Source organism: Pediculus humanus, genomic scaffold (genome assembly GCF_000006295.1).
Source record: "Pediculus humanus corporis 1103172107592 genomic scaffold, whole genome shotgun sequence".
NCBI lineage: Eukaryota > Metazoa > Arthropoda > Insecta > Psocodea > Pediculidae > Pediculus > Pediculus humanus.
The window spans coordinates 72,282-95,618 of NW_002987206.1; the positions used below are offsets into that span (position 1 = coordinate 72,282).

The 23,337-nt window shown below is 25.7% G+C and overlaps 6 protein-coding genes across 6 annotated transcripts in view; 3 read left to right on the plus strand and 3 right to left on the minus strand.

The window, feature by feature from the left end:
- The window catches only part of Phum_PHUM229720 (synaptonemal complex protein ZIP1, putative), a gene marked incomplete at both ends in the record, with an annotated part of 2,765 nt that extends 1,051 nt beyond the window's left edge, over window positions 1-1,714 (plus strand). The window contains 5 exons of the mRNA XM_002425929.1: window positions 154-331; window positions 410-532; window positions 798-1,370; window positions 1,635-1,650; window positions 1,695-1,714. Of these exons, the coding sequence (XP_002425974.1) occupies window positions 154-331; window positions 410-532; window positions 798-1,370; window positions 1,635-1,650; window positions 1,695-1,714 (910 nt within the window). The remainder of the gene's footprint in view (window positions 1-153; window positions 332-409; window positions 533-797; window positions 1,371-1,634; window positions 1,651-1,694) is intronic.
- A 273-nt stretch (window positions 1,715-1,987) lies between these two features.
- On the plus strand, window positions 1,988-4,211 carry Phum_PHUM229830 (N-acetyltransferase, putative; the record flags this gene model as incomplete). The annotated part of the gene is made up of 5 exons (XM_002425930.1): window positions 1,988-2,040; window positions 2,131-2,155; window positions 2,524-2,614; window positions 3,759-3,888; window positions 3,989-4,211. 5 exons carry the CDS (start codon window positions 1,988-1,990, stop codon window positions 4,209-4,211), a joined length of 522 nt encoding a protein of 173 aa, XP_002425975.1.
- A 2,972-nt stretch (window positions 4,212-7,183) lies between these two features.
- Phum_PHUM229840 (uncharacterized protein) lies at window positions 7,184-12,429 on the minus strand (the record flags this gene model as incomplete). The annotated part of the gene is made up of 12 exons (XM_002425931.1): window positions 7,184-7,319; window positions 7,763-7,860; window positions 7,947-8,211; window positions 8,322-8,488; window positions 8,703-8,817; window positions 8,942-9,110; window positions 9,191-9,425; window positions 9,526-9,752; window positions 9,828-10,141; window positions 10,279-10,402; window positions 10,490-10,702; window positions 10,806-12,429. 12 exons carry the CDS (start codon window positions 12,427-12,429, stop codon window positions 7,184-7,186), a joined length of 3,687 nt encoding a protein of 1,228 aa, XP_002425976.1.
- Window positions 12,430-12,754: 325 nt separating this feature from the next.
- Window positions 12,755-16,154, minus strand: Phum_PHUM229850 (uncharacterized protein; the record flags this gene model as incomplete). Its single annotated transcript, XM_002425932.1, has 7 exons — window positions 12,755-13,005; window positions 13,282-13,453; window positions 13,545-13,711; window positions 14,179-14,379; window positions 14,515-14,730; window positions 14,841-15,047; window positions 15,185-16,154. 7 exons carry the CDS (start codon window positions 16,152-16,154, stop codon window positions 12,755-12,757), a joined length of 2,184 nt encoding a protein of 727 aa, XP_002425977.1.
- Window positions 16,155-18,485: 2,331 nt separating this feature from the next.
- Window positions 18,486-21,008, minus strand: Phum_PHUM229860 (methylmalonate-semialdehyde dehydrogenase, putative; the record flags this gene model as incomplete). Its single annotated transcript, XM_002425933.1, has 8 exons — window positions 18,486-18,587; window positions 18,664-18,942; window positions 19,038-19,236; window positions 19,304-19,554; window positions 19,705-19,872; window positions 19,982-20,181; window positions 20,260-20,488; window positions 20,856-21,008. The coding sequence occupies 8 exons, from the start codon at window positions 21,006-21,008 to the stop codon at window positions 18,486-18,488; spliced, it is 1,581 nt and encodes a 526-aa protein (XP_002425978.1).
- A 405-nt stretch (window positions 21,009-21,413) lies between these two features.
- On the plus strand, window positions 21,414-22,820 carry Phum_PHUM229870 (N-terminal acetyltransferase C complex catalytic subunit Mak3, putative; the record flags this gene model as incomplete). The annotated part of the gene is made up of 3 exons (XM_002425934.1): window positions 21,414-21,791; window positions 22,206-22,385; window positions 22,683-22,820. 3 exons carry the CDS (start codon window positions 21,414-21,416, stop codon window positions 22,818-22,820), a joined length of 696 nt encoding a protein of 231 aa, XP_002425979.1.
- Window positions 22,821-23,337: the final 517 nt, after the last annotated feature.

A 23,337-nucleotide genomic window follows, 5' to 3' on the forward strand; every position in this document is an offset into this window, starting at 1 on the left:
ATTTCAGAAAGATGCTTTCTTGACAATTCAAAAATTATGTGATAATCTAATTGATGAAAAAGCATTTTTATCTGAGTAAGTTTTATTTAAGAAAAAAATTATAATGTTTACTTTTAATGCTAATGTTTAATGTTCTTTGTAATGTAATTTTAGAGAGTTAAAAAAAAAGAATGAAGAAATATCACAGTTGAAAAAAATGGAAGAAGATTCATTAATATTAATTAAAAACTTAAAATTAAAAGTTGAAAAATCAAAAGATGATACTAAACAAAATGATAGTCTTAGTAGCGAATTAAGTAGTTTGAAAGATAAATTTTCATCTCAAAAAAAGGTAAACCTTTTTATTCAATTTTAACAAATTTATTTAAAAACATTTATATTAGAATTTATGTATTTTTTGTGATTTCAGGTTATAGAAGATTTAAGAACGAGTAATTTCGAATTGAAAGAAACACTCAATAAGCGTTCTTTAGAATATGACAAGCTTAAAACTGAAATGAAAATTTCTAAACTTGAAAAACAAAAACATGAAGTTTTAATGGCTGGAAAAGAAGCAGAAATTAAAAAATACAAAGATGAAATCAGGTAAAAAAAATAATAAATTTCTAAATCTATTCTATATCTTTATAATTTTTCTTAAATTAAAATTAAATTTTTTCAATAATTAGAGTTTAAAATTACAACTGATCATAAGCTATTTTAACACATATATATATATAATTATTTATAAATATTTATCTATTTGCTATTACAGAAATTTTCAAAAACAAATATCTGAACATTTGGCTTGTCTCAAGTCGAATTCCCAAGGTGTTGATCTGAAGAAAATGATTGAGACGATATTTCATAAAAGTCAATTAATTAATCAATCAGATTTTGATTCGACAATATTAAATAAAGGTTTTAAAAAATCACCTTCGCCCAACGGTCTTATTCATTCTACTCCAACGTCAAGTAAATCCTCTGATATAGATATATCATCATGGAATAGAATAAGTTCCATTAAAAATTATGGTCATTTAGATTATTTAAATGAAAATAAAAGTGGTGAATTTTATCCAGTGTATGGTAAAGGTGTTTCTTCTGACGTTAAAATGCTTGAATTGGATAGGAAAACAACTCAAAACCTTGGCAGCATAAATCCTTTAAAAATTTCAAACGCTCCTCCTTCTTTTACTAGTTGTTTGTCAATTAATAATAATGAGATAAACTTTGAAGAGGCAAAAGACATGAAAATTTTTAATGAAAATTTAATCGAACAAAACAAGGAAAATTTATTATTGTTACCTAAAGAGACTGAAAATAATATAGAAAAATTACTAAAAGATATGAAAATAAAATGGTCGAAAGAAGTTTATAGTACATCTTCAGTTAATAGTTCATTATAAAATTTAATTTATATATATATTTTAAGATTTTGTAAATAATTAATTAATTAAGAATTGGTAAAGTTTTAATGTTTCAGTAAAGTTTTTATTATAATACAATAAATGTAAGTTGTGGTGGTAATGGTGATATTTTCCATCATAATCAGGTAGTAAACAATTGATTCTTTCAAATGTCTGTGATCCTTGTCTTAAATTTTTTTTTTTTTTAACAACAAAATGTAAATTTTATAATTTTTTTAATATTAGGTACTTTTTATATGGAGTAATTTAATTTTTTTAACTTTATTGTAAATAATTATTTTTTAGCCGTGTACAGTATTTGTTAAAAAAAAATAAAATAGGAAATATATGTGTGACGTCATGGACAAAATAATTTCTAGTTTTTATTTTCCTCTATCAAAACTGGTATTGTTAGCTAAATAGCGAAATTTATTTAATTAAATTAAATTTTTTGTAAATTTATTTTGTTAAGTTTATTTAATATAAAATTAGGAAAATTTATAATTCGAGAATCGATTAATCGATTGTCAAAGGTCAATAACAATAATCACATCAAATGAACTACACGCATCCGTTATAAACAAACATTCATATATAAAATGACTACATTAAGACCTTTTACTTGTAACGATTTATTTAAATATAATAATGTGTAAGTGTATTTTTATTTTTTTTTGTAGATTTTTTTTTATTTTTTAAACGAAATGTTATAAGTCTTATAATAATTGACTTTAATTTTTAGGAACTTGGATCCATTAACAGAAACTGTATCCTTTTTTTTTTTCTCTGAAAGAAAAAAATAACAATAAAAATTTTAATTTTAGTTTACATGTAAAATAATATTAATAATATGAATTTAAAATAAGTTGATAACTTTAAAATTAGTAATTGATTGATACTATCAATGAAATTGAAATAAAATTCTTATAAAGTTTTACTAACCTCTCTGTTTTTTTTGTTTTAGCTTTTATGATAAAAAAAAAAAGTATAAACAATATTTTTAGGAAAATTAAATTTACAAAACATTTTTAATTGTTTAAAATTGATTTAATCAAATTATTTTAAACATGTTTAATTACTTGTTATATACATTGTATTTTTGATGTATTAAAAACCTAACCAATAATTTTTTAAGTATGGCTTATCATTCTACATGCAATATTTAGCACATTGGCCAGAGTTTTTTCAAGTTGCTGAATCACCCAATGGAGAAATTATGGGATATGGTGAGATTAACAATTAATTTTTCAAAGAAAGTTATAAATTTTGATAATAATTATTAAACATAATGGATTACAAATGTTTACATTGATCAATTTATATGATGGATCATTTGTTTTATAATGTAAATAGGCATAACATTTAAAATTTAAATATCTTTTACTTAAATTATTCGAATCATTTAAATTTATAGATTTATAATCGTATTTCAGTTAATCTTCAATTGTTTACATCTTATATTCTGTATTTAGTTTATTCTAGTATTCTGACAATTTGTATTCATTTGTGTTTATTCTAATTAATTGTATTATAAATTGCAATTTGAATTTTTTTACGTAGTACATAAATTTTGAATCGATATTTAAAGAGATAATAATTTTTGTAACTTTTAAAATATTGTAAATGTATTAATATTATTTGTTTAATGTATTTCAATTATGTGTACCTTAAAATACATAAAAATATTTTTTTTTAGTTAAATGCAATAAAAAAAAAAAAAAGATGAGTAATCGGTAAAGATAAAAATTTTACACATATTGACAGGTGTGACTTATTTATATTGTCACCCTTATTGATAATCGTTTATTTATTTATTTTACCATAACATCATACATTATTATTATTATTATTATTATTTGTATTTTATACAAACAGTACTTAAAATTTTTATTTTATTTTGTAAATTTTAAATTCTCTTTTAAATCTTTTTTTCAACGTTTAACAACATTTAATTATGAAAATTTAAATTTTTTAAAATTAATTAAATTGAAATATATTTTGTATTAATGGGGGGGGGGAGGGGGGAAAACAAATTTCTAAAGGTAATAAATTGAAATAAAAGGAAGTTGTCGGTTGTTCCTCTTCCTTTTTTTATATATATATATATAGGGGTCCAGGTGTTATCAGTATTTATTAGGCGTTAACTTATGGATCAATATCATGTGTGTACTTAGTGGTATTTGCTTTAAAGGTGATGATGACACGGAATCTACATTATCTTAAGTTTATTTAGTGAGATATTTTTTTTACATCGAGACATATTTTTAAAAATTTTACCTGAACTGTTTTCCTCTCACACTAACAAATTTAAATTGTTAGTTAACGTTTAGTAGTTGTTGTGTTAAGTTTTTTTGTTGTTTTTTTATGTAGTTATGGGTAAAGCAGAAGGACATGGTGAAAATTGGCACAGTCATGTAACAGCATTAACAGTTGGACCAGAATATAGAAGATTGGGAGTTGCAGCAACATTGATGGCATTTTTAGAAGAAGTATCAGAAAAGTAAGTATTTTAAATATATTATATTAAAAACTTACGTCGATGCATCCGTCGGTAGTTAAAAAACAAAAAAACAGAAAAAAAAAAAAGAAAATTTTTTTAGGAAAAGAGCTTATTTTGTGGATTTATTTGTACGAGTATCAAATAGAGTTGCCATCAACATGTACAAAAGACTAGGTTACATTATATATAGAACGGTTTTAGAATATTATTCTGGGGATCCAGATGAGGATGCTTACGATATGAGAAAAGCATGTTCTAGAGATGTGGATAAATTATCCGTCATACCATTATCACATCCCGTTCATCCAGAAGATGTCGATTAACTTTAACTTTTTTTTTTTTTATCCATTATGTGTTATTAAATTAAATTTATTAAAATTAACGTAAAAAAAAAAAAAAAATTTTCTTCTTTTTCGTTTCATTTCCCGCCATTATTTGATTATTATAAAACAGTCATTCTTATCTGCTTACACTGATAAGTCGTAAAAACAAATAAAAAAATTTTTAAGGTAAAAAAAAAAATCAAAATTCGGTTGTGAAATATTTTATTTATTTATTTATTCACATTCATATATATTTATTTATTTTATATTATATTATATATATAAAAAAAAAAAAACATTTCCTTTCGTTAACATTTATGATACGTTAAACAACATTATTATTATTATTATTATTATTATTATTATTATTATTATTATTATTATTATTATTATTATTATTATTATTAAACAGAAAAAAAATAAATAAAATGTAAATAAAAAAAATTATTTTTGTCTCTTATTGTTTTTTAATTTACATAAAAATGGCACATCAACTAGAGATTATTTATTTAAATAATAATAATAATAATAATTAAAAACAAAATCCGTTATTTATTTATTTATTTACATTGTAAATATTAATTAACGATGATGATGATGATGATTATGATGAAATGAGCATTGAAATTATTTTATTTATTTATTTAACCTTGTGATGTACATAATTATTAAAATAAATAAATAAATAAATAAAATAATAATATTTGTGGATATCATCAATAATTATAATAAATTAACGTAATAATTATAATAATAATAATAATAATAATAATAATAATAATAAAAATAAAAAAAGAAACCATATATATATTTATTTATTATCATCAACGTTTTATTTATTTATTTATTTTTTATTTTTTTTTACATAATAAAATATTTACACTAAATCATCCTAAAATTATTATTATTATTTTTTACAATAATACTTATTTATGTATATATTTTTCTTAAAAATTAATAATAATCTCTATTCTAATAAATCTTTGGTATTAAGCGCCTACCGATATATATTTATTTATTATTAAATTAATTAATATCGGTTTTAAAAAAACAATAAATAAATAAATCAATAACATAAATTTATGGATCGTCATTATTATTATTAATAACTACGCTAATAATATACACAAATCATTTTATTTTTTAAATTAATCATCTATAACAGTTTTAATATAATTATTTAAATAATAATAATAATAATAACAAACAATATATATGTGTGTGTGTGTGTAAGGAATTTAATACCCGATGATTATTATTATTATTATTATCACGTTAATAATAAATAAAAATTTCATTCATTCATTCATTCATTCTTGTTATTTATTCGTTTCTATAATTATTATTATTGTGTGTATATATATATATATATTATTATTATTAAGAGATCCATTAAATACGAATATTTTTATATTAGGTGATTATGATTATGATGGGGGGAGGGGATAGGGAAGTAGAGAAGGAGGGTAAAAGGGGAGGAGAGAGGAGGGAAGAGGGTGGGGCGAAAAACTAATTCCATATCTTAATAATTATTATCTAAGTACATTATAATAATATTATTATAATATTAAATAAAGCAAATAAAATATGCATACACGCACACGCGCACCCACGCACGCACGCACGCACCCACAAATAATAATAATAATAATAAAAGCTCAAATATTTAAATATATATATATATATAAATTTTTTGACTAAATAATGTTAATAAAACTATAACAAGTTACATTTGTTTTTGTTTGTTTTTTTTATCATTTTTATTTATTATCTTATTTATTTATTTATTTATTTTTTATATGTTTTGGGTTAAAATAATAATAATAATAATAATAAATTTTTATTTTTACGTTGTTATTATCATTTATTATTATTATTATTATTTTTTTGTAATAATTAAAGAAAGAAAACAAAACGTCTGGAAATTTTTTTTACAGTTTTTTAATCAATTTTTTTTTTTTTTTTTTGATAATTAAAATTTCAAAATGGCTGACTTTTTTTTTTTTAAATAAAAGTATATATGTATAAGAGTTGTAAATTTTAATAAAGCAATAAAAAAAAATTTTTTTTTTTTTTTTTTTATGGATTCTGATTAGATGAGTTTTATTCCAGACGTTTTTTTTTTTTTTTAACAACAACGAAAAATGGTCACTGCCATGTTTTATGTTTTTATGTTTTTCGATTGAGTTTTTTTTTGTGTGTGATATCATTTTAAACTTGCATGCTTATCGTGTTAAAATATTCAATTAATTATTTCGATTTTAACACGTACACACATCACCTGTGTTTAGTATTATTATTATTATTATTATTATTGTGACGCATGAGTTTAAATCATTTTTTTATTAAATCTTTAGTATTATTATTATTAATTGTAATAATATTGTTTTGCAGTTATAATTTCTGGATACGTTAAAAAGAAAAAAAATTTTTTTTTTTTTTTTTGCCTTATCAACGCCATTATTATTATTGGGCAAAAAAAAAAAAATATAAGTGGAAACACGTCTTACGATCTCAGCGATACACACAGTAAGTCGAACCGATAACAAATATTTAAAAAAAAAAAAAAAAATTTATTATTCGATTTTTCCCACAGTCATGTTGACGCTCGAATGCAGTCAATACAAGAACGTCGACGACAACGACAGGAGCAGCAGGAGCAGCAACAGCAGGAGGAGCACCGTTCACTTTACCTTTTTTCTTTTAAATTCAGGTAAGTTTTTTTTTTCTTTTTCTTTTTTTTCATTTGTGTTTGTTTGTGTTTGTATTAATTTATTAATTAAAAAAAAAAAAATTTCCATTTAATATCAAACAAACAAAAAAACACGGAAAATTTATTATTATTAATATTAATAATTTTTTTAAAATGGCGGAAAATTTTTTTTTTTTATAAATAGTAACATATTTAATTTAAATGATTGTTCTTTAGTCAGTGAATGAAAAAAAAAAAAAAAAATTTACCTGGAAATTATTTATTCAAACGAATCGGAATCGGATTCGGGAGGAACTGCTGGAGTTTCAGGTACGGTTTCGGTAACTTTTGGTTTTATCATTGTTGCTGCTTCGTATGCTGCCGTTTCTTCAGTATGAACATGTTCGATTCCAACTCTGTAAAATGAAAATTTACGTTTTATTATTATTATTATTTGAAAAATGGCAGGTGGTTCAATATCAGTTAGTAATTCTTTGGTTGTTTTGTATTCCAGGGGTTACTGATTGATATTTTACCAAAAGCTGTAATTTCAACAATCGCGTTATCATCAATGATATTATTTTGTTAATATTTATATTTACGTTGCAAACTCGAAACTTCCAGATTGCCTATTATTATTATTATTATTATTTTAGTGTGGGTTGATAATCTAGATTAGATACCTTCAAGGTCTCATGTATTTTGTTGTTATATATATATATATTTCTAGAAGCGGGTAAATAATTTAATCTCATTTGATAATTCAGCGGTTTTTATTTGAAATACCTCTGATTAGCATTTGGGGTCAGGATTATTCCCCGTCGAATCATATTTTTTTATATATATATATATTACTTACCTATATTCGTGACGTGCTAATTGTCTAACATATTTTTCCGGCGGATTATCACTGGAGGTGTTTGATAAGGAAACAGATCTCACCGTTGTATGCGATGCCTTCGAATCAATTAATTAAAATTAAAATTTCAATATGGGCCGTTGGAAATATTGTTAGAAAAAAAAGAAGAAGAAATTGGATGTACCTGTGTGGCAGGCATCGTGAATTCGACGTAAGCATATTCTGCCAAATTTTCTGGAATTTGATCGAAAGATGTCAACTGCATACGACATACCAAATTATGAGTTGTATAAGCTCCTTGGCCTTCTTTGGGTAGCCTGGGCATTCGCCAAACTATTGCGCGATGTTGATGTTCGTATTTAGCTTGTCCACTTGTAACTTCCATAAGACTGGGTTCTAGGGTATCGACGGCTCCCAAAAATCTTTCGATTCCTTTTATTTTTCCCGTCCTGAATAAAAAAAAAAAAATTTTATTTATATGTTATTATATCGTTATTGTTGTCTTTTTTAAACGATTATTTGTTTTTGCAGACGTATAATTAAATATTTTTTAACTAACCGTCTATGTGCAGATTTAACAGAACCGTAACGAAAATGTTTTTCTACTCTGAATAAATATATCCAGCATTCAGGAATTGGAAACCTTATCATGACGTCTTCACAAGGAATTTGTCCAAGTTTTCTACTGGCAAAACCTGGGACTAAAACGTCTGCTCGTAATTCCACCTATGAGAAAAAATATACAACTTAATTAATAATAATAAATTTTTATTTAATGAAGTTTTTTTGGTTTTTTTTTTGCTTTATGTATCTTGGTAATAATAATAATAATAATAATAATTTCAAAACTTTATTTCCTAGAATTCCAAAACATTCATGTTAATGAAAATTTTATTATGTTTGCTTGATGTAAGGAAATTTTCCCTTGGAACGTTATTACCTTGTTCCCGGTAATACACATAACTGCTTTTAATTGTAAAGGCAGTTCTCTATTTCTTGGTGGTCTTATCCTAAACCTCATGAGTTCAATATAGCATGCGTCAGGAGGTTTAAATCTGTTGATATTTTAGAAAGCATGTCAAGACAAACAAAACAAAATTATGATTCACATTAGTTTCCACAACACACGGTGAGATAAAATCAAATAAAAACCGTTAATGTTTATTAGCTATTTCTTACTTAATCGTTCTTGTTTTTTCATATTCTTCCTGTTGTATGCATGAATGAAATTCGACTGCTTCCAATCGTATCCATTCTTCCGTGACTACAGGAATTATATCATGTCGTCCTACAACTTCTTTCCCCTGTCTCCACATGTCGTTCAAACCCAATTCGACATCAGGCATTCCTAAAAATTTTAACAATCAATCATTTTAGCGATTACCAGAAGAATTTTAAAAAATTATATTAAATTTTAATAATTCACACCTGATAGAAATCCCAAAAAAAATAGCCTAACTCTTGCTATTTGTTTTTCCACGTGACCCACGGCATTCTGTTCGACGTAAATTTCATCGACGACCGTTATTTGAACTTCTTCCATCTTATAATTGAGAGCTCGATCTCTATGAACGGGCATTTGAAAGAGACATTCCTCGAGAGTGACGCTAAATTGTTTTAAATCTTCGTAGGACATGCAGCCAAGTTTCAAAAGTTGTGAAATCTAATCGGGGAAAAAAAAATTAAAAAATTAACGTATTTCACCCAAAAAAAAAAAAAAAACTAATTAATTTTTTATAATATCAAATTATTCAAGGACTTACTTGTGGAGCATGTTCGACTGGTAAACCCAATTTTTTCAAATCGCTCCCGAATTCTTTTACGCCTTGATAATCTCCTTGAATGGCATAAGCTGCAAATTGGCTCAGCTTGTTTGTTATTCTTTCGGCTTTGGTGACTTGTCCAGGCCGAACACCTGGCCGCTCCTTATAAAAAATGTATTGTAATTTAACAGTGAAAATTTTTCCAAATTGATCATATTGCTGAGCACCTGCATAAAGTACATACATTTTAAAAAATATTAATAAAAACTTAAAATACATAATTATAAAATAATAATTCGTACTTATGTCAGAAACGGAATAACAAGCTTGAAGTGGAAGTTCTTGAAATGGATCTCGATCCTCTTTTAAATTAAACAATTGTAGTACGGGATTGTCTCCCTGATAAACTAACTTGACAAATATTTTTTTCCAAAACCGTTGTCCCGTAATTTTTTTTTTATTAGGTTGTCTGAGTTGCATTTCCCATCCTTTTCCCGAATAATGAATTCTTGGAAAATCTTCTAAAGGTTGTGACATATCTTCATCGAACAAAGGGGTAGGAGGAGTTTCTTGCGAATCGGAAGTTTTAAAACCACCTTCGTAAGGTTCAGTTTCGCTTAAAGGTGGTAACTGAATTCTGAAAAAATAATAATAATAATAATAATAATAATAATAATAATAATGTAAATTTTGTTGAAACTTTTATAATTTTTTGCGATTAATAATGTAAAAAATTTAACAGAAATCATTTACCCTTCTCCAGAAGAAAAAGCTGTAAAATCTCCTTTATCGAATGGATTAAATCTCGGTGAATTATCGGAAAAAGCATTGTTTCCCATAGGCGATTTTGGAGGTGGTGCCAAAGCCGGAGTGATTTCTAAAATTAACAAGAAAATTGAAAGTTTATATTTTCATTAACAAAAAAAAAAAAACAAACAACTTGAATTGTTTTAATGTACTTTACCATTATTCACTTCAAATTGATTAAAACCTTCTCGCGGTTTAATAAAAATATTAAAACCTCCGCCTTCTGAATCTTCGCTTTCTGTTTTGTTTAACTTATTTGCCTTTTGTTGAATTTCCGAACTTGGCTGAGACATGGATAAAAATGCATCAAACGTGTCTTCCGTACCAAAACCTTGCTGATCTAAATCCGTGTTCTGCGTTGTTCCCCAAGCTAAAATCACATTTATTTAAAATTTTTTTTTTTTTAAGTATTTTATCCCAGATCTAATACTTATTAATAAATAAATAAAAAATTTCAGTTGATTCTAACTTACTATTGTACGATGATGGTTTTTCAGAACCTGAGAATGGATCGAAAAATTTATCTTCGGATACTTCTGTGTTAGATTTCAAATCGGTGCTTTCAAATTTTTTCGTAAAAGCATCAAAAGAATCAAACGAAGAATTATTATTTATCAGTTCTGCTGTTTCTAATGGTTTTGAACTTATTTTAGGAATTATGTTAAGTGGCTGAGCAGAATTTAATATTTCTGTATTTTGTTCAACAGATGATGGAGGATGATGCGGAGGAGGAGGAGGAGGAGCCGGCGGCCTTTCAGGAGGTTTGGTACCAAAAATATAATGAGTCTCCTCTTCTGCAAGAATTTTCGAGTCCATGGGATTCTCTTCCATAATTAGAGGTTCTTCATTCACGGTAAGTTCTATTTCACTATTAATATTTGTCGGTGGATTACTTTCAAGTAAACTTGTTGTCGATTTATCTATTTCATCGAGCGTTACGGATTTACTCACGAATGCAGGTTCTGCAGTTTTTAAATTTTGGTCTGGCTCAACAACATTAAAATCAACAATTTGAATTTCTTTATTTGAGTCCGATTCTTCTTTAGAAGTGAATAGTTCTGTTGTTTCTACTGCGGTAGTTAATTCGTTATTTAGTAAAGGTGGAGTAGACGAAGATATATCTAAATCATCAGTTAACAAGTCTTTAGGTGGAGCCTTCGGTTGCGAATATAAATTCAAAATTGCATCTTTAGTTTTGGGGGGCGGTGGAGCAGATGTTCCAAATAAATCAAACATATCTTCTTCTTGATTTTGTTTCGGTGGCTGAACCGAAGACACGTTTGTAGTTTTAGGAGGAGCAGGCCTTGCTGGAGCTGGTCGAGCTGGAGGTGGCCTAGGAGGTGGAACTTTGTCAAATTTTATATTTAAATTATTGTTATTATTAGTATTATTTTTTTCAACAGTTGAAAAGTCTTGTAAATTTTCCGGAACTGATTCAGTTTGAGGTGTTCCCAGCAAATCCGTAAATGCATCAGGAGTAGGGCTAAGCGAATGAAAATCAGGGAATGATGTAGGACTCGGTGCTCGAGTCGGTGGAAGGCGATCTAGTAAATGATGACTTGTAGCTTCCAAAGCTCCCGTAACGCTTAAAATAAGATCGTGAGTCTCTTTCGGCAATGTCGGATGCGGAGGAGGAGGTTTTTTCGGTTTCGATGCTTCTTCGTCGGAGGAAAGTAGAAAATCATTGTCATAATTGTTCGTCGTGGTGGTTGTTAATAATTCTAATTCTTTCGGTCTAACTTCTGATTCTGATGTAAATGATTTTTCTACTTCAACTATTTCCGGTTGAAATAAATCATTGCTCTTAATTTCGGGAACTTCTTTCTCGGTTGTCGATGGCCATGTTTCAACCTGATTTTGTGTAACAGATTGATCGTATTCGGTAGAAAAAGTAGCGAAAGGATTTGTTTCTGGCAAATTATTTGTTTCTATATAATTTTCTGTTAAAAACGGATTTTCTGTTCCGACCGTCTCATAGCTCATATCCGTTGTCAAAAAAGGATTTGAAGAGACATTGGTATTTGAAGATAATCCAACAAAATCTGTTTCATCATCCACTAAAAATGGATTAACACTTTTTGTAGTTTCTAAATCCATATTTTTATATAATAAATTTTAATCAGAGACGAAAACAAAATATTATTATTATTTTGTTAATATTCTTTGGCGAATTTATAAATCAGGGCGAAAATAATTCTGATTTTAATAAATCAATTTCCGCTTTTCCCGAATTAAAATTTGGTATTAAAGACGTATCAAATGGATCATATTCTTCGGTTGTATTTTCAATATTAACAGGAGATAAAGGTTTAAATATTGTAACAGAATTTTCGGAAAAGTTAAGTATATCCGTTTCTGGAGAAGCTAAAATAAAAAAAAAAAAAACGTATTTATTAAAATCACATTATAGGATTAAATTTAATTAAAAATGTAAAATACCCTTTGTTTTTGTCAATTCGTCACGGGGATTAAAATCGGGATCACTATAGCTTCGTGTAATTTTTCCCTCCGTTCCTGAAATTAATTCACTTTCTAAAACTTTTAGTTCAGCTTTTCCGGGAGCAATATTTTCAGCAATTGAAGTATCAAAAGGATCAGCGTAATTTGAAATATCTTCTTCAACCGCAGGAGTTAAAGCTTTGACAAAATGTTCTTCTTCGACAACTAGTAAATCTGGAACAACTAAAATTATTTTTTTTTTTTTATAAAATTTTAATTTTACCGCTATTTGATAAAATTTCTTTTTAATGACTATTTGTCAACTAATTTATTTATTTTAGCATTTGAAAATTTTGCCATTATGTCGACGTGTTAAGTTCTCGACTCAGTTTCAACACAAAATCCTTTAGATTGAAAAATATAAATAGTATAGGAAGTGTTATTTGTTATAAGTAGTAGGACGTGTTATATGATATTAATTTATAATTATATAATTTTTGTGGTAATTACCTGGATTAAATTTTAAACTGTTAGGAGGTTTTTTACTTGTTTGAATGACTTCTGAAAATCTTCTATTTGTTAAATTGAAATCAGATGTGTTTTGTGAAGAATTTGGGTCAGTAGAATTTAAATCCAAATCAGAAAAACTGTGCTTTAATCCTGTAGTGCTGGGGCAAGAATTCTGCAAAAAAAAAATTGTTTTAAACCGTTAAACATTGCATTATTCCATATTTAAATATTTAAAAATAATTTTTTATAAGACTTTCATTTACCTCGTTAATCCCTAATTTCTTGAATAAAGGTTCTTGAGGACTTTCAGTTATTTTTACGTTATTTAATTCTTGCTCGATTATTTTAAGTTCTGCTTTTCCAGGTAATGAAATTAATTTTGATGTGTCAAAGGGATCGTCAAAATCGCAAAATTCTTCTGATTCTTTTTCTTTTACCGTATTATAGTAAGGAGTTAAAGGTCGAGCACCTATAATTTAATTTAATTTTTTTAATTAGAAATTTAACAAAAAAGTACATATTCATATATATTTATACTTGCCTGTTGACGGTGCATTAATTAAATTATCGTTGGCGGTTATAATAGGTGAAGGAATATCAAAATCAACTGTTTTGTTTAAAATTCTTTTTTCATTTAAAAATAATTGATTTTGTTGTATATTCTCGTTTGATGAAAATTGTCTTTGAGATATGTCTGACAAGAGGTCTCCCTCTAAAAAAAAAAAAAAAAAAAAAACGGTTGATTCAAACATTTACAATTAAGTTTTTAATAATTTTTGGATTCAATTCATTTTTTTTTAAACAAAATTTTTAATAAAATAAAAAAAATCTAATTTTTTTTCGAGGAAAATATAAGGGTTATAAAGTCAGGGGAAAATTCATTTTGATAGTCAATACCGGAAATATTTTCTATCAATTCTCCTTCCGACTCAAATTTATTGTCAGAAATTCTTGAATTATTAATTTGATTATTTGTTTTTGAAAGGGGACTTTGTTCGCCAAATTTTGTTACTTCTTTAAAAATTCGCGGATGAAAATCTGAATCACTGTTATTTCGTGACAGGATTCTAGCTTCCTGATGGATATGCGATTTATATGCTAAAAAGCAAAAATTTAATTTTTAATTCCTTCAATCATTGTCTACAATGATCGTTTTGATATTGTCTAGAATTCTTCATCGTTTCGTATTATATAATTTTTACGACTTTTATTTTTTAAATTATTTTTCCTTACTCGATTCTATTTTATTTCCCAAAATTTCATCTTCGACCAATTTGAGCTCACACTTTCCAGGCTGTATTTTTTCTATAAACGAAGTATCAAATGGATCGACTTCAACTGGTTCCTCTGTCTCTGCAGAATCAAAAGCCGACCACTTACTATCGATCAAAGGTTGTTTAAATAATTGAGGAGAAGGTATTTTAGTATCAATGGCACCAAATGGATCAACTGCAAAACAAAACAAAAAAAAGTGTTCAATTTTCATACCTTTTTTATTTTTGAAAATTCATGTTAATTAGTCATAAATATTTTTATCAATAACATTTTATTATAATCACCTGATTTATTTAAAACGTTATTAACGGTGCTAGTGTCAAAGGGATCATCTTCCAAATTCTCATATATTTGCAATTCTTCATCCAATTTTTGATTAGCAACAGAACTTGCCGCTAATGCAGTAAATTCGTCAAACTGATCGTCAACTTCTTCGGCCTTAACAACTTCTAGTGTTATGTTTTGATTAAGAATATCAAATTCGCTTAAATCTTCATTTAATTTTTGACAAGGAACCCCTAAAAAAAAATTTATTTTATTTTATTTTTTTTTTTTCAAAAAAAGTATGAAACTTTAATTTTTTTGAACGATTAAAATTAATAAAAAGAGTTTAAATATGTCTATATACCTTCAGATTTATTATTAGATTCAAAATTTGTTTCTTGTTTCTCTAGACAAAGGTTAGGAATAAAACAATCTTGTGGTAAATCACAATCAACATCAATATCTTCATCTAATAATATTTTAGGTCCTTGAACAGTTTGTGGCTCTTGAGATGAAAATTGAGTAACGTTTTCGTCATCAAAACTTCCGATAAGAGCAAAATCTTGAATTTTTCGAGATCTAATTTTTGCCTTGCTGGAGACTCCTTCAACGTTTAATACATTCGATGCTCCAGATTCTTCTAATATTGATTTATCCCGTTCGGCTCGACCAGTTAAAACTTGGACCGCTAAACCAAGACTTATTTGTCGTTTTTTCTTTTCTTCTTCTTCCTGTACTTTTTTTAATATTTCTTCGGCGGATGATGTATCAAATGGATCAGGTTCTCCTGGTTTTATTATATCATCGTCTTCGGGTACAAAAACTAATTTAACTTCACCTTTTTCTAATGCATCCACGTAAGTCGTATCGAAAATATCATCGTTATTATCAAATTCGTAATCCGATTCGGATTCTTCTTCTTGTTCTTTGTTAAGATTATCTGTGGATTCGCCGCCTAAATTATTTTTATCTTCAAATTCTACCCATTGATTTTCTGAATTTTTATATTTTTTCTCTTCTTCTTCCGCCTGTAATTTAAGTTCGCTCGGTGTGGGTTTTTTTTGAAAAAAACTATCTTTTTTAATACGATCTAAATCCCCTTGAGATTTTCTTAAAATATCATCTACGCCAGCAGTTAAAGCTTTAAATTTTTCTAATTCTTCTGAAACGATTTTTTTTTCACCCGAATTACTATCAAATTCTTCTTCTGCTGTTTTTTGTAATTTTTCCCTTCTATATTTTTCTAATTCCTCTTCCGTAAATAATTCCTCTTCCCTGTGCTTGTTTTTTTTAGATTTCTTTTTTTTATGTAGTCCTTTACCTATTTTTAGCATATTCCAGTAAAATTAACATTTATACTTGTTCTGAAAAACAAAAAAAAAATTTTTTTTCTAGATTTTTTCACTAGTAAATTAAAAATTCCATTAAAAATTAATTATTCTATTGAACTTATTGAAATCCATCATTTTTTTATAATTATATGAAAAATTTTTATTGACCGGAATATATCGAACCTAAAAACAATTTGAATTTCATCTTAGGATTAAAATAATAATAATAATAATCAATTGTATTTTAATTAATTAAAATTTTTTAAAAGAAAACAAACAGAATAAAATAAAAAATCGATGAATTAATTTTTTTTTTTTTGGGGGGGGGGGGAGAATTTTATCGAATTTTTAAAAAATACTTACTCGTAACATAAAAAAGAATTATTATCATTATTTTTCCATAATTATTATAAATTTTATTAAATTTCCATAATTAAAATCTTAATTGTTTCCATTATTAATTTTTAATTAAAAAAAAAAAATTCGATTTTTTTTTTCAAATGTTATAATTTATACTACTATTCCTTTATTAATTTTTATATTTAAGATTTTTTTTTAAAATTTAAAACGTTAAAAAAAACGTTATCGTATTTTTAAATTGATATATTTCAATTATTATTTAAATATTTAATAATAATGATTTGTTAGTTAAAATTTGAAAATTTTCCAATACGATTTTTTTTGCAAAAATGATGCGTAGGAGTTTTTTTTTTTTTTTTTTTTTGAAATGGAGAGGTTTTCAAAAAGTTAGACGTGTCTGATTTTAAAATTTTGAAAAAAAAGTAATATTTCAATTCGAAATTAATATTAATATTAATAATTTTGAATTTCATTTATTATTATTAATATATTGAAAAAAATGAATGGCCAAATTTCGATATTCCTTCAAAAATTTTTTTTTTTTTTATTCGTTAATAATTTTTTTAAAAATAAGAGAAATTTACTTACGCTGCTGCGAAGCTTTTGCTGTGCAGCTTTTTCGATGTATTCTCATTTTAATATTAAATAAAAATTGTTTTTAGTTTTATTGTCACTTTCAACGGGATCAATTATATATAATTATACTTGTAAACTAAATGAATTATTTAGTAAATTTATATAAATTTCATTTTATTCACCTTTACTTTTTCTAAGGGATGAAAAAAATGGCGGATGAACCACGCTCGAAATTTTGCGGGTGCGTCATGTGATTACTTTCAATGACGTCATTAAAAAAATGTCTTGCGCAATTTACTTTTTTTTTTTAGAAACCTAAGCGGGAATTCTCAATAATTTTTTATTTAACTGACAGTTTTTATAATTTTTTATTTTCTTTAAGTTAAACTTATGAATTTTAATTATATTATTTGTTAGAAAAGAATTAAAATCATAATAATAATTAATAGATAATTTTGTTATCTTTAAAAAATGTGATAAATTTTTTTTAAATTTGCATATTACTAAAGATAAAAAAAAAAAAAAAAAATACGTTACGAAACATTTTAATATTTTTAGTAAATGGCAGTAATCTAATATTTTTTTAACGTTTTTTTTTTTTTTTTTTTTGTAATTTTGACCTTTTTATAACTAATCCAAGGGGGCGTTTTTTTTTTTTTTTTTTACGAATGATTGTTGCCAAAATAATTTATAAAGGATAACATAAATTTCATGTAATAAAATTGAAAAGTTTGAAGAAACAAACTCATTAATTAAATAATCTTATTCTGTAAAATATTTAAACAAAATATATATATATATATAACAATATAATTAACAATTTTATTAAATGTTTTCCTAGAAAATTATACTATTTTTTATTTAAAAAAATTTTAAGATTAGATAAATGAGATTTATTTTCATTATATGTATTCACGTCACATTATTTTAAAACATCATATATTGTTTTTTTTTTTTTTAATTGAGCAATTATTAATAAACTTTGTATTTAAATAAAAAGAAAATAAACAATCAATAACAAAATAATAATATAACAATAATTAAAAAAAATACAATTTTTTCGGTTTATGTATAAGATATATGTAATGTAAAAAAAAAAAATTACTTTGCAAAAGTAAATGTTTTTTTTAACAATAATTGTTTAGAATTTGAGTTTCAAGTTGAATATTCACTACATACTTAATAATTAATACATAAATAATAATATTATACGTACTTATTAATGTATGCTATAAAAATACATAAAAATCTATTGAATAATATGGCACAGAGCTAAAGTACGGCAAGAGCTCCGGAGATTAATTTTTTATCTTTTTTTAAAATTTTTTGTAAATTAGGGAAGATTCGTATATAAGCTTATGTAAATAATACAATTTTTTTTTTTTACAGCTTTTCATCTTATTGCATAACAGGCATGGCTACAGCAGCTTTAGCATCAGTAGCATCTGATTGTCGCCATAATTGAATCACAGTCTTTGTTTGGGTATAAAAATTTATCCCCTAAAACAAGAAATGTAAAGTTTTAATTTTTTATTTTAAGTAAATATTAGTTAGACAATGGCAAAATTTTGCAAACCTGTTTTCCGTAGAAATGTAAATCTCCTCTGAAACTGTCGCGACTACCGGTAAAAGAAAACATTGGTAAAGGTACCGGAATTGGAACATTAACACCGACTTGTCCAACGTCTATTTCTTGAGTAAATTTTCTTGCAGTTGCACCGTTCGTTGTAAAAATAGCAGTTCCATTTCCGTAAGGGTTATCGTTAATTAAAGATATTGCTTCGTCTAAAGTATCAACAGAAAGAACCACAAGAACAGGCCCGAAAATTTCTTCCTTGTAACATTTCATTGAAGGCTAAATATTATTAAATAACAAAAAAAGTTATTATTATTGCATTACAATTAAAAATTATACATTTTATAAGGACTACAATAGTTTGATAATACTACCTTTACATCTGTCAAAATAGTAGGTCCGACAAAATTTCCAGTTTCAAAGCCATGGACTTTAATGTTTCTACCATCTAAAACGCATTTGGCACCTTCATCAATACCAGACTGAATTAAATCATGAATTCTTTTTTGACTTTGAGGGGTAATTACTGGACCTAAGTCAGTTCCAGGTATGTGTCCTAAGAAATTATAAAAACTTTGTAAGTATAATTCCTAAAACATATCCCCCACAATACCTTTGCAATTAAGGTAAGATGTAAAACTTGCCAGCATTAACTTTTAATGCTTTAGCTCTCTCAACCAAATCTGGCAACCATTTTTGTGCTTCTCCTACAAATACAGCAGTGCTAAGAGCCATGCATCTTTGACCAGCTGCTCCGAAAGCTGCACCTACTAACTGGTTCAATGTGTGCTCTTTATTTGCATCTACCATAACAACACCATGATTTTTTGCTCCCATATTACACTGAACTCGTTTTCCGCTTTTCACAGACCTTTCGTAAATATATTGCCCCTGAAAAATAAAAAATTTTAGATATAACTAAATTAAATGATACTGGACAACTTTTTAAGGGGTAAATTAAAGTAATACTAATTAAACACAAAAATTTAAACTAATTAAACAAAAAAAATTTAATGAACACTTTTTATTTTTAAAACTTACAGCTGTTGTAGATCCTACAAAAGATACTGCTTTAATTTTTGGATGATCACAAATAAAATTTACTGCATCATGGGCTCCATGAATTACATTAACTACTCCAGGTGGACAACCTGCTTCCTGAAGCATTTCAATCAAAAGCATGCAAGCACCAGGATCTCTTTCTGAAGGCTAATGTAAAAAATTGTGTAAGCATTATTTCTTTGTAATTTGTACAGGTAAAAAAAATAATGAATTTGATAATACTTTTTTTTTTCAGATTTATTCTTTGCGAACATACCTTCATTACATAAGTATTGCCACATACAATAGCAACTGGAAACATCCACAAAGGTATCATGGCTGGAAAATTAAATGGTGCTATTCCTGCAACTACTCCTAATGGCAATCTATATGAATGAATATCCATGTCTTTTGAAATGCCTGAAAGACTCTCTCCCATTTGAAGAGAGGTAATGCTGCAAGCATGTTCAACAACCTCTGTAAGAACATATTATATTTTGAAATGTATTCATATTAGATTAAATCTTAAAGTGTGCTGATAAATGTTCAACTCACGAAGGCCTCGCAACACATCCCCTTCAGCATCAACCATCGTTTTGCCCTGTTCTAATACTATATTTTCTGCTAATTTTTTAATATTATCTTTGATAATGCTTTGATATTTAAACATTATTTGTTGTCTTGTTAAAACAGAAGTCTTAGACCATGTTGAAAATGCTTTTAAAGCTGATTCGACAGCAGATTCCATTTCTTCTTTAGTTGATTCTGGAACTTTGGTTACCAGCTAAAATACAATAATTGAATTTAAGCACTAGTACATTAAAATTAGAAATAAAATTTAAAAAAAAAAAAAACCAAAAAATTTGTGAGAAACTTAAAGTTTAAAATTCATTTCATAGTTTAATAAATAGCTGCTGATTCTTATTAATAAATTTAAAAAATTTGATCAGATATTTCTATAGAAGGTACTATTGTAAATTACAATTATCTTTGCCATTTTTACGGAATAATAAAATTATTAGTATTGGTTAATACGCGAAAGTTAACGTTTTTTTTTACAGGTTCTAACTATCGAACTAGATTTTAAAATAACAGCAATAATAATACAAATTTTTTCTAAGCGTAATAATAATAAAAAAAAAAAAACAAACTTCATTATTTGCTGGATTATGAAGATCTATCCATTTCTTTGAGTTGGAATCCATAAATTGGCCATTAATAAATAATTTTGTATTCACGGCTTGACTTGAAGTTGAATAAGTTCTTCTAAGAAGAACTCTTGTTGCCGAAATGCAATAAGACATTTTTTAAAAAAAGTTCTAAAAAAATGCAAATAATCTGAATGAATTTATTATTACACTGGTGGAATGTCAAAGGAGTTCTTATCATGGGGGGCAAATAATTTAATTGGGTGACCTTGAAATATCTAAATCTGTTGCCAAGTTGTCGGAATAATTTAGAAGATTATTTGCGACCGTAGCAAATAAATTTATATCCATATTTTAATTTAATTTAATTCTTTCAAGGTTTGCATAAGATAACAGAATCATTCATACATTTGTAAATTATATAAGTTATAAGAAAATGTTGGCAATCTTGATTTATTTGCTCTGTTTAAGTGAAGACTTTTAATCGTCTGCTGTGAAACATGTTTAAAAACTTTGTTAAATTGTATTTATTTATTTATAAATTCTTTAAATGCGGTTGCAATGGAAGAAAAAGCTTGTGAAAAGTGTTATGAAAATTTAACAGGTGGTGAAAGAACTAATAATCAAGATTCGCGTACTAATTTATTGAACGATTGTCAAAATTCAAATGAAACTATCGATACCACAAATGATAAAAGTGAAATTACGGTATTGGCGAACAACTTAGATAAAGCTCTAACTGTTAACCACAACGATAAAAATTTACCTAATGGATTATCATATGATTCTGTTGAAAATAATGAAATAGAATATGTTTCCTACAGATCAGAACTTCAAATGCCGGACATTATGAGACTAATACAAAAAGATTTATCAGAACCTTATTCTATTTATACTTATAGGTATTTTATTCACAATTGGCCAAAATTATGTTTTTTGGTAAGTACCTATTATAAATATTACTTTAAATTTATATTTTAATTGCTTTTTAAGTTAAAATTTTTAAACTACACAAATCTAAATTGTAGCTTTTAATTTCATTAACTTTTTTTCAATTTTTCATTAATGAAAACATTTAAATCTATGAAAAATTTTTTGGAAAATTTGTCGAGTCATTTATTTAAATTACTTTTAATATATATATATTTTAATGTTTGTTATTCTTTTGATGTTCTTTTTTGTGTACAAAAAAATTGTATTAAAAATAAATTTGGTCCTACTAATTTAACTATTAACAATTTGTGATTATTCTAAAGCTGTAATATATTTCTCTGTAATTTTTTTTGTTACTTTTTGTTTTTTTTAGATTAAAAACACAAAATTAATAAAAAAATATTTATATTGTATTTTCAGGCTGTACACGAAGGAGAGTGTGTTGGAGCTGTTGTTTGCAAATTAGATATTCACAGAAAATTGGTAAGACGTGGATACATTGCAATGTTGGCAGTTGATCAAAAATATCGTAAAAGAAAAATTGGATCTAATTTAGTTTTGAAAGCTATCAGAGCAATGTCTGCTGATAATGCTGATGAGGTAAGTTATTTAAATATATTTTTCAAACTAACATTTTCCATTTAACTTGATTTTGTATCTTTAGTAAGAAATAAATCAATTATACTAGTCTGACCCTGCAATCAATTTAATTGAGTATATATTCAACGAAATTTATGTTGTTTGGTATTAAAGAGAGTTTTAAACATTTTAAAATTAAATTTTAATCAGAAACTTGTTTGAGAAAATAAACAAACTTTTTTAAATTTAAATCTCATTTAATGTATTATAATCAGTTTTATAAAAATTAAAAAAAAAATCACTTAAATCTTTTTATAGGTTGTTTTGGAAACTGAAATAACAAATCGCCCAGCTTTAAAATTATATGAAAACTTAGGATTCGTCAGAGACAAACGACTTTTTAGGTATTATTTAAACGGAGTTGATGCACTTAGACTTAAACTATGGTTAAAATAATAATATTTCAAATGCGAGAACATAAAGTTTGAAAATATATTCATTAATTTTTAATTTAATTGAATTTGTGAATTGAATTGGTTTTTCTTTTTTTTTTTTCTCTCTCTCTCCTCTATTGGAAACAATATATATAATAATTTAATATAATTTTCGATTATTCGGAATTAATTGATTATTTGGTATGAGATAAAAATTCTTCAAATTAATTTATTAATATATTGCGTTGGAAAAATAATTTTTGAATTCGTTATTTTTGCCCAACCAAAAATAAACCATAATTCTAACTTCTCAAAATTTTTCTTACGGTAAATTCTAATAGATACTTTTAGCTTTTTTTTAATTTTTATTAAACGTCTAAATGTAAAACAGGAGTCTCTCAGTTTCTAATCATTTTTTAGAAAAATTGGGTTGAAATGTAAGGAAATCGTCATTAAATGAAAAAAACAAATTTTTAGGTTTTAAATTAAAATTTTATTTTTAATTTTAATTAACAATTAAATCATTCATTCAATTTTGA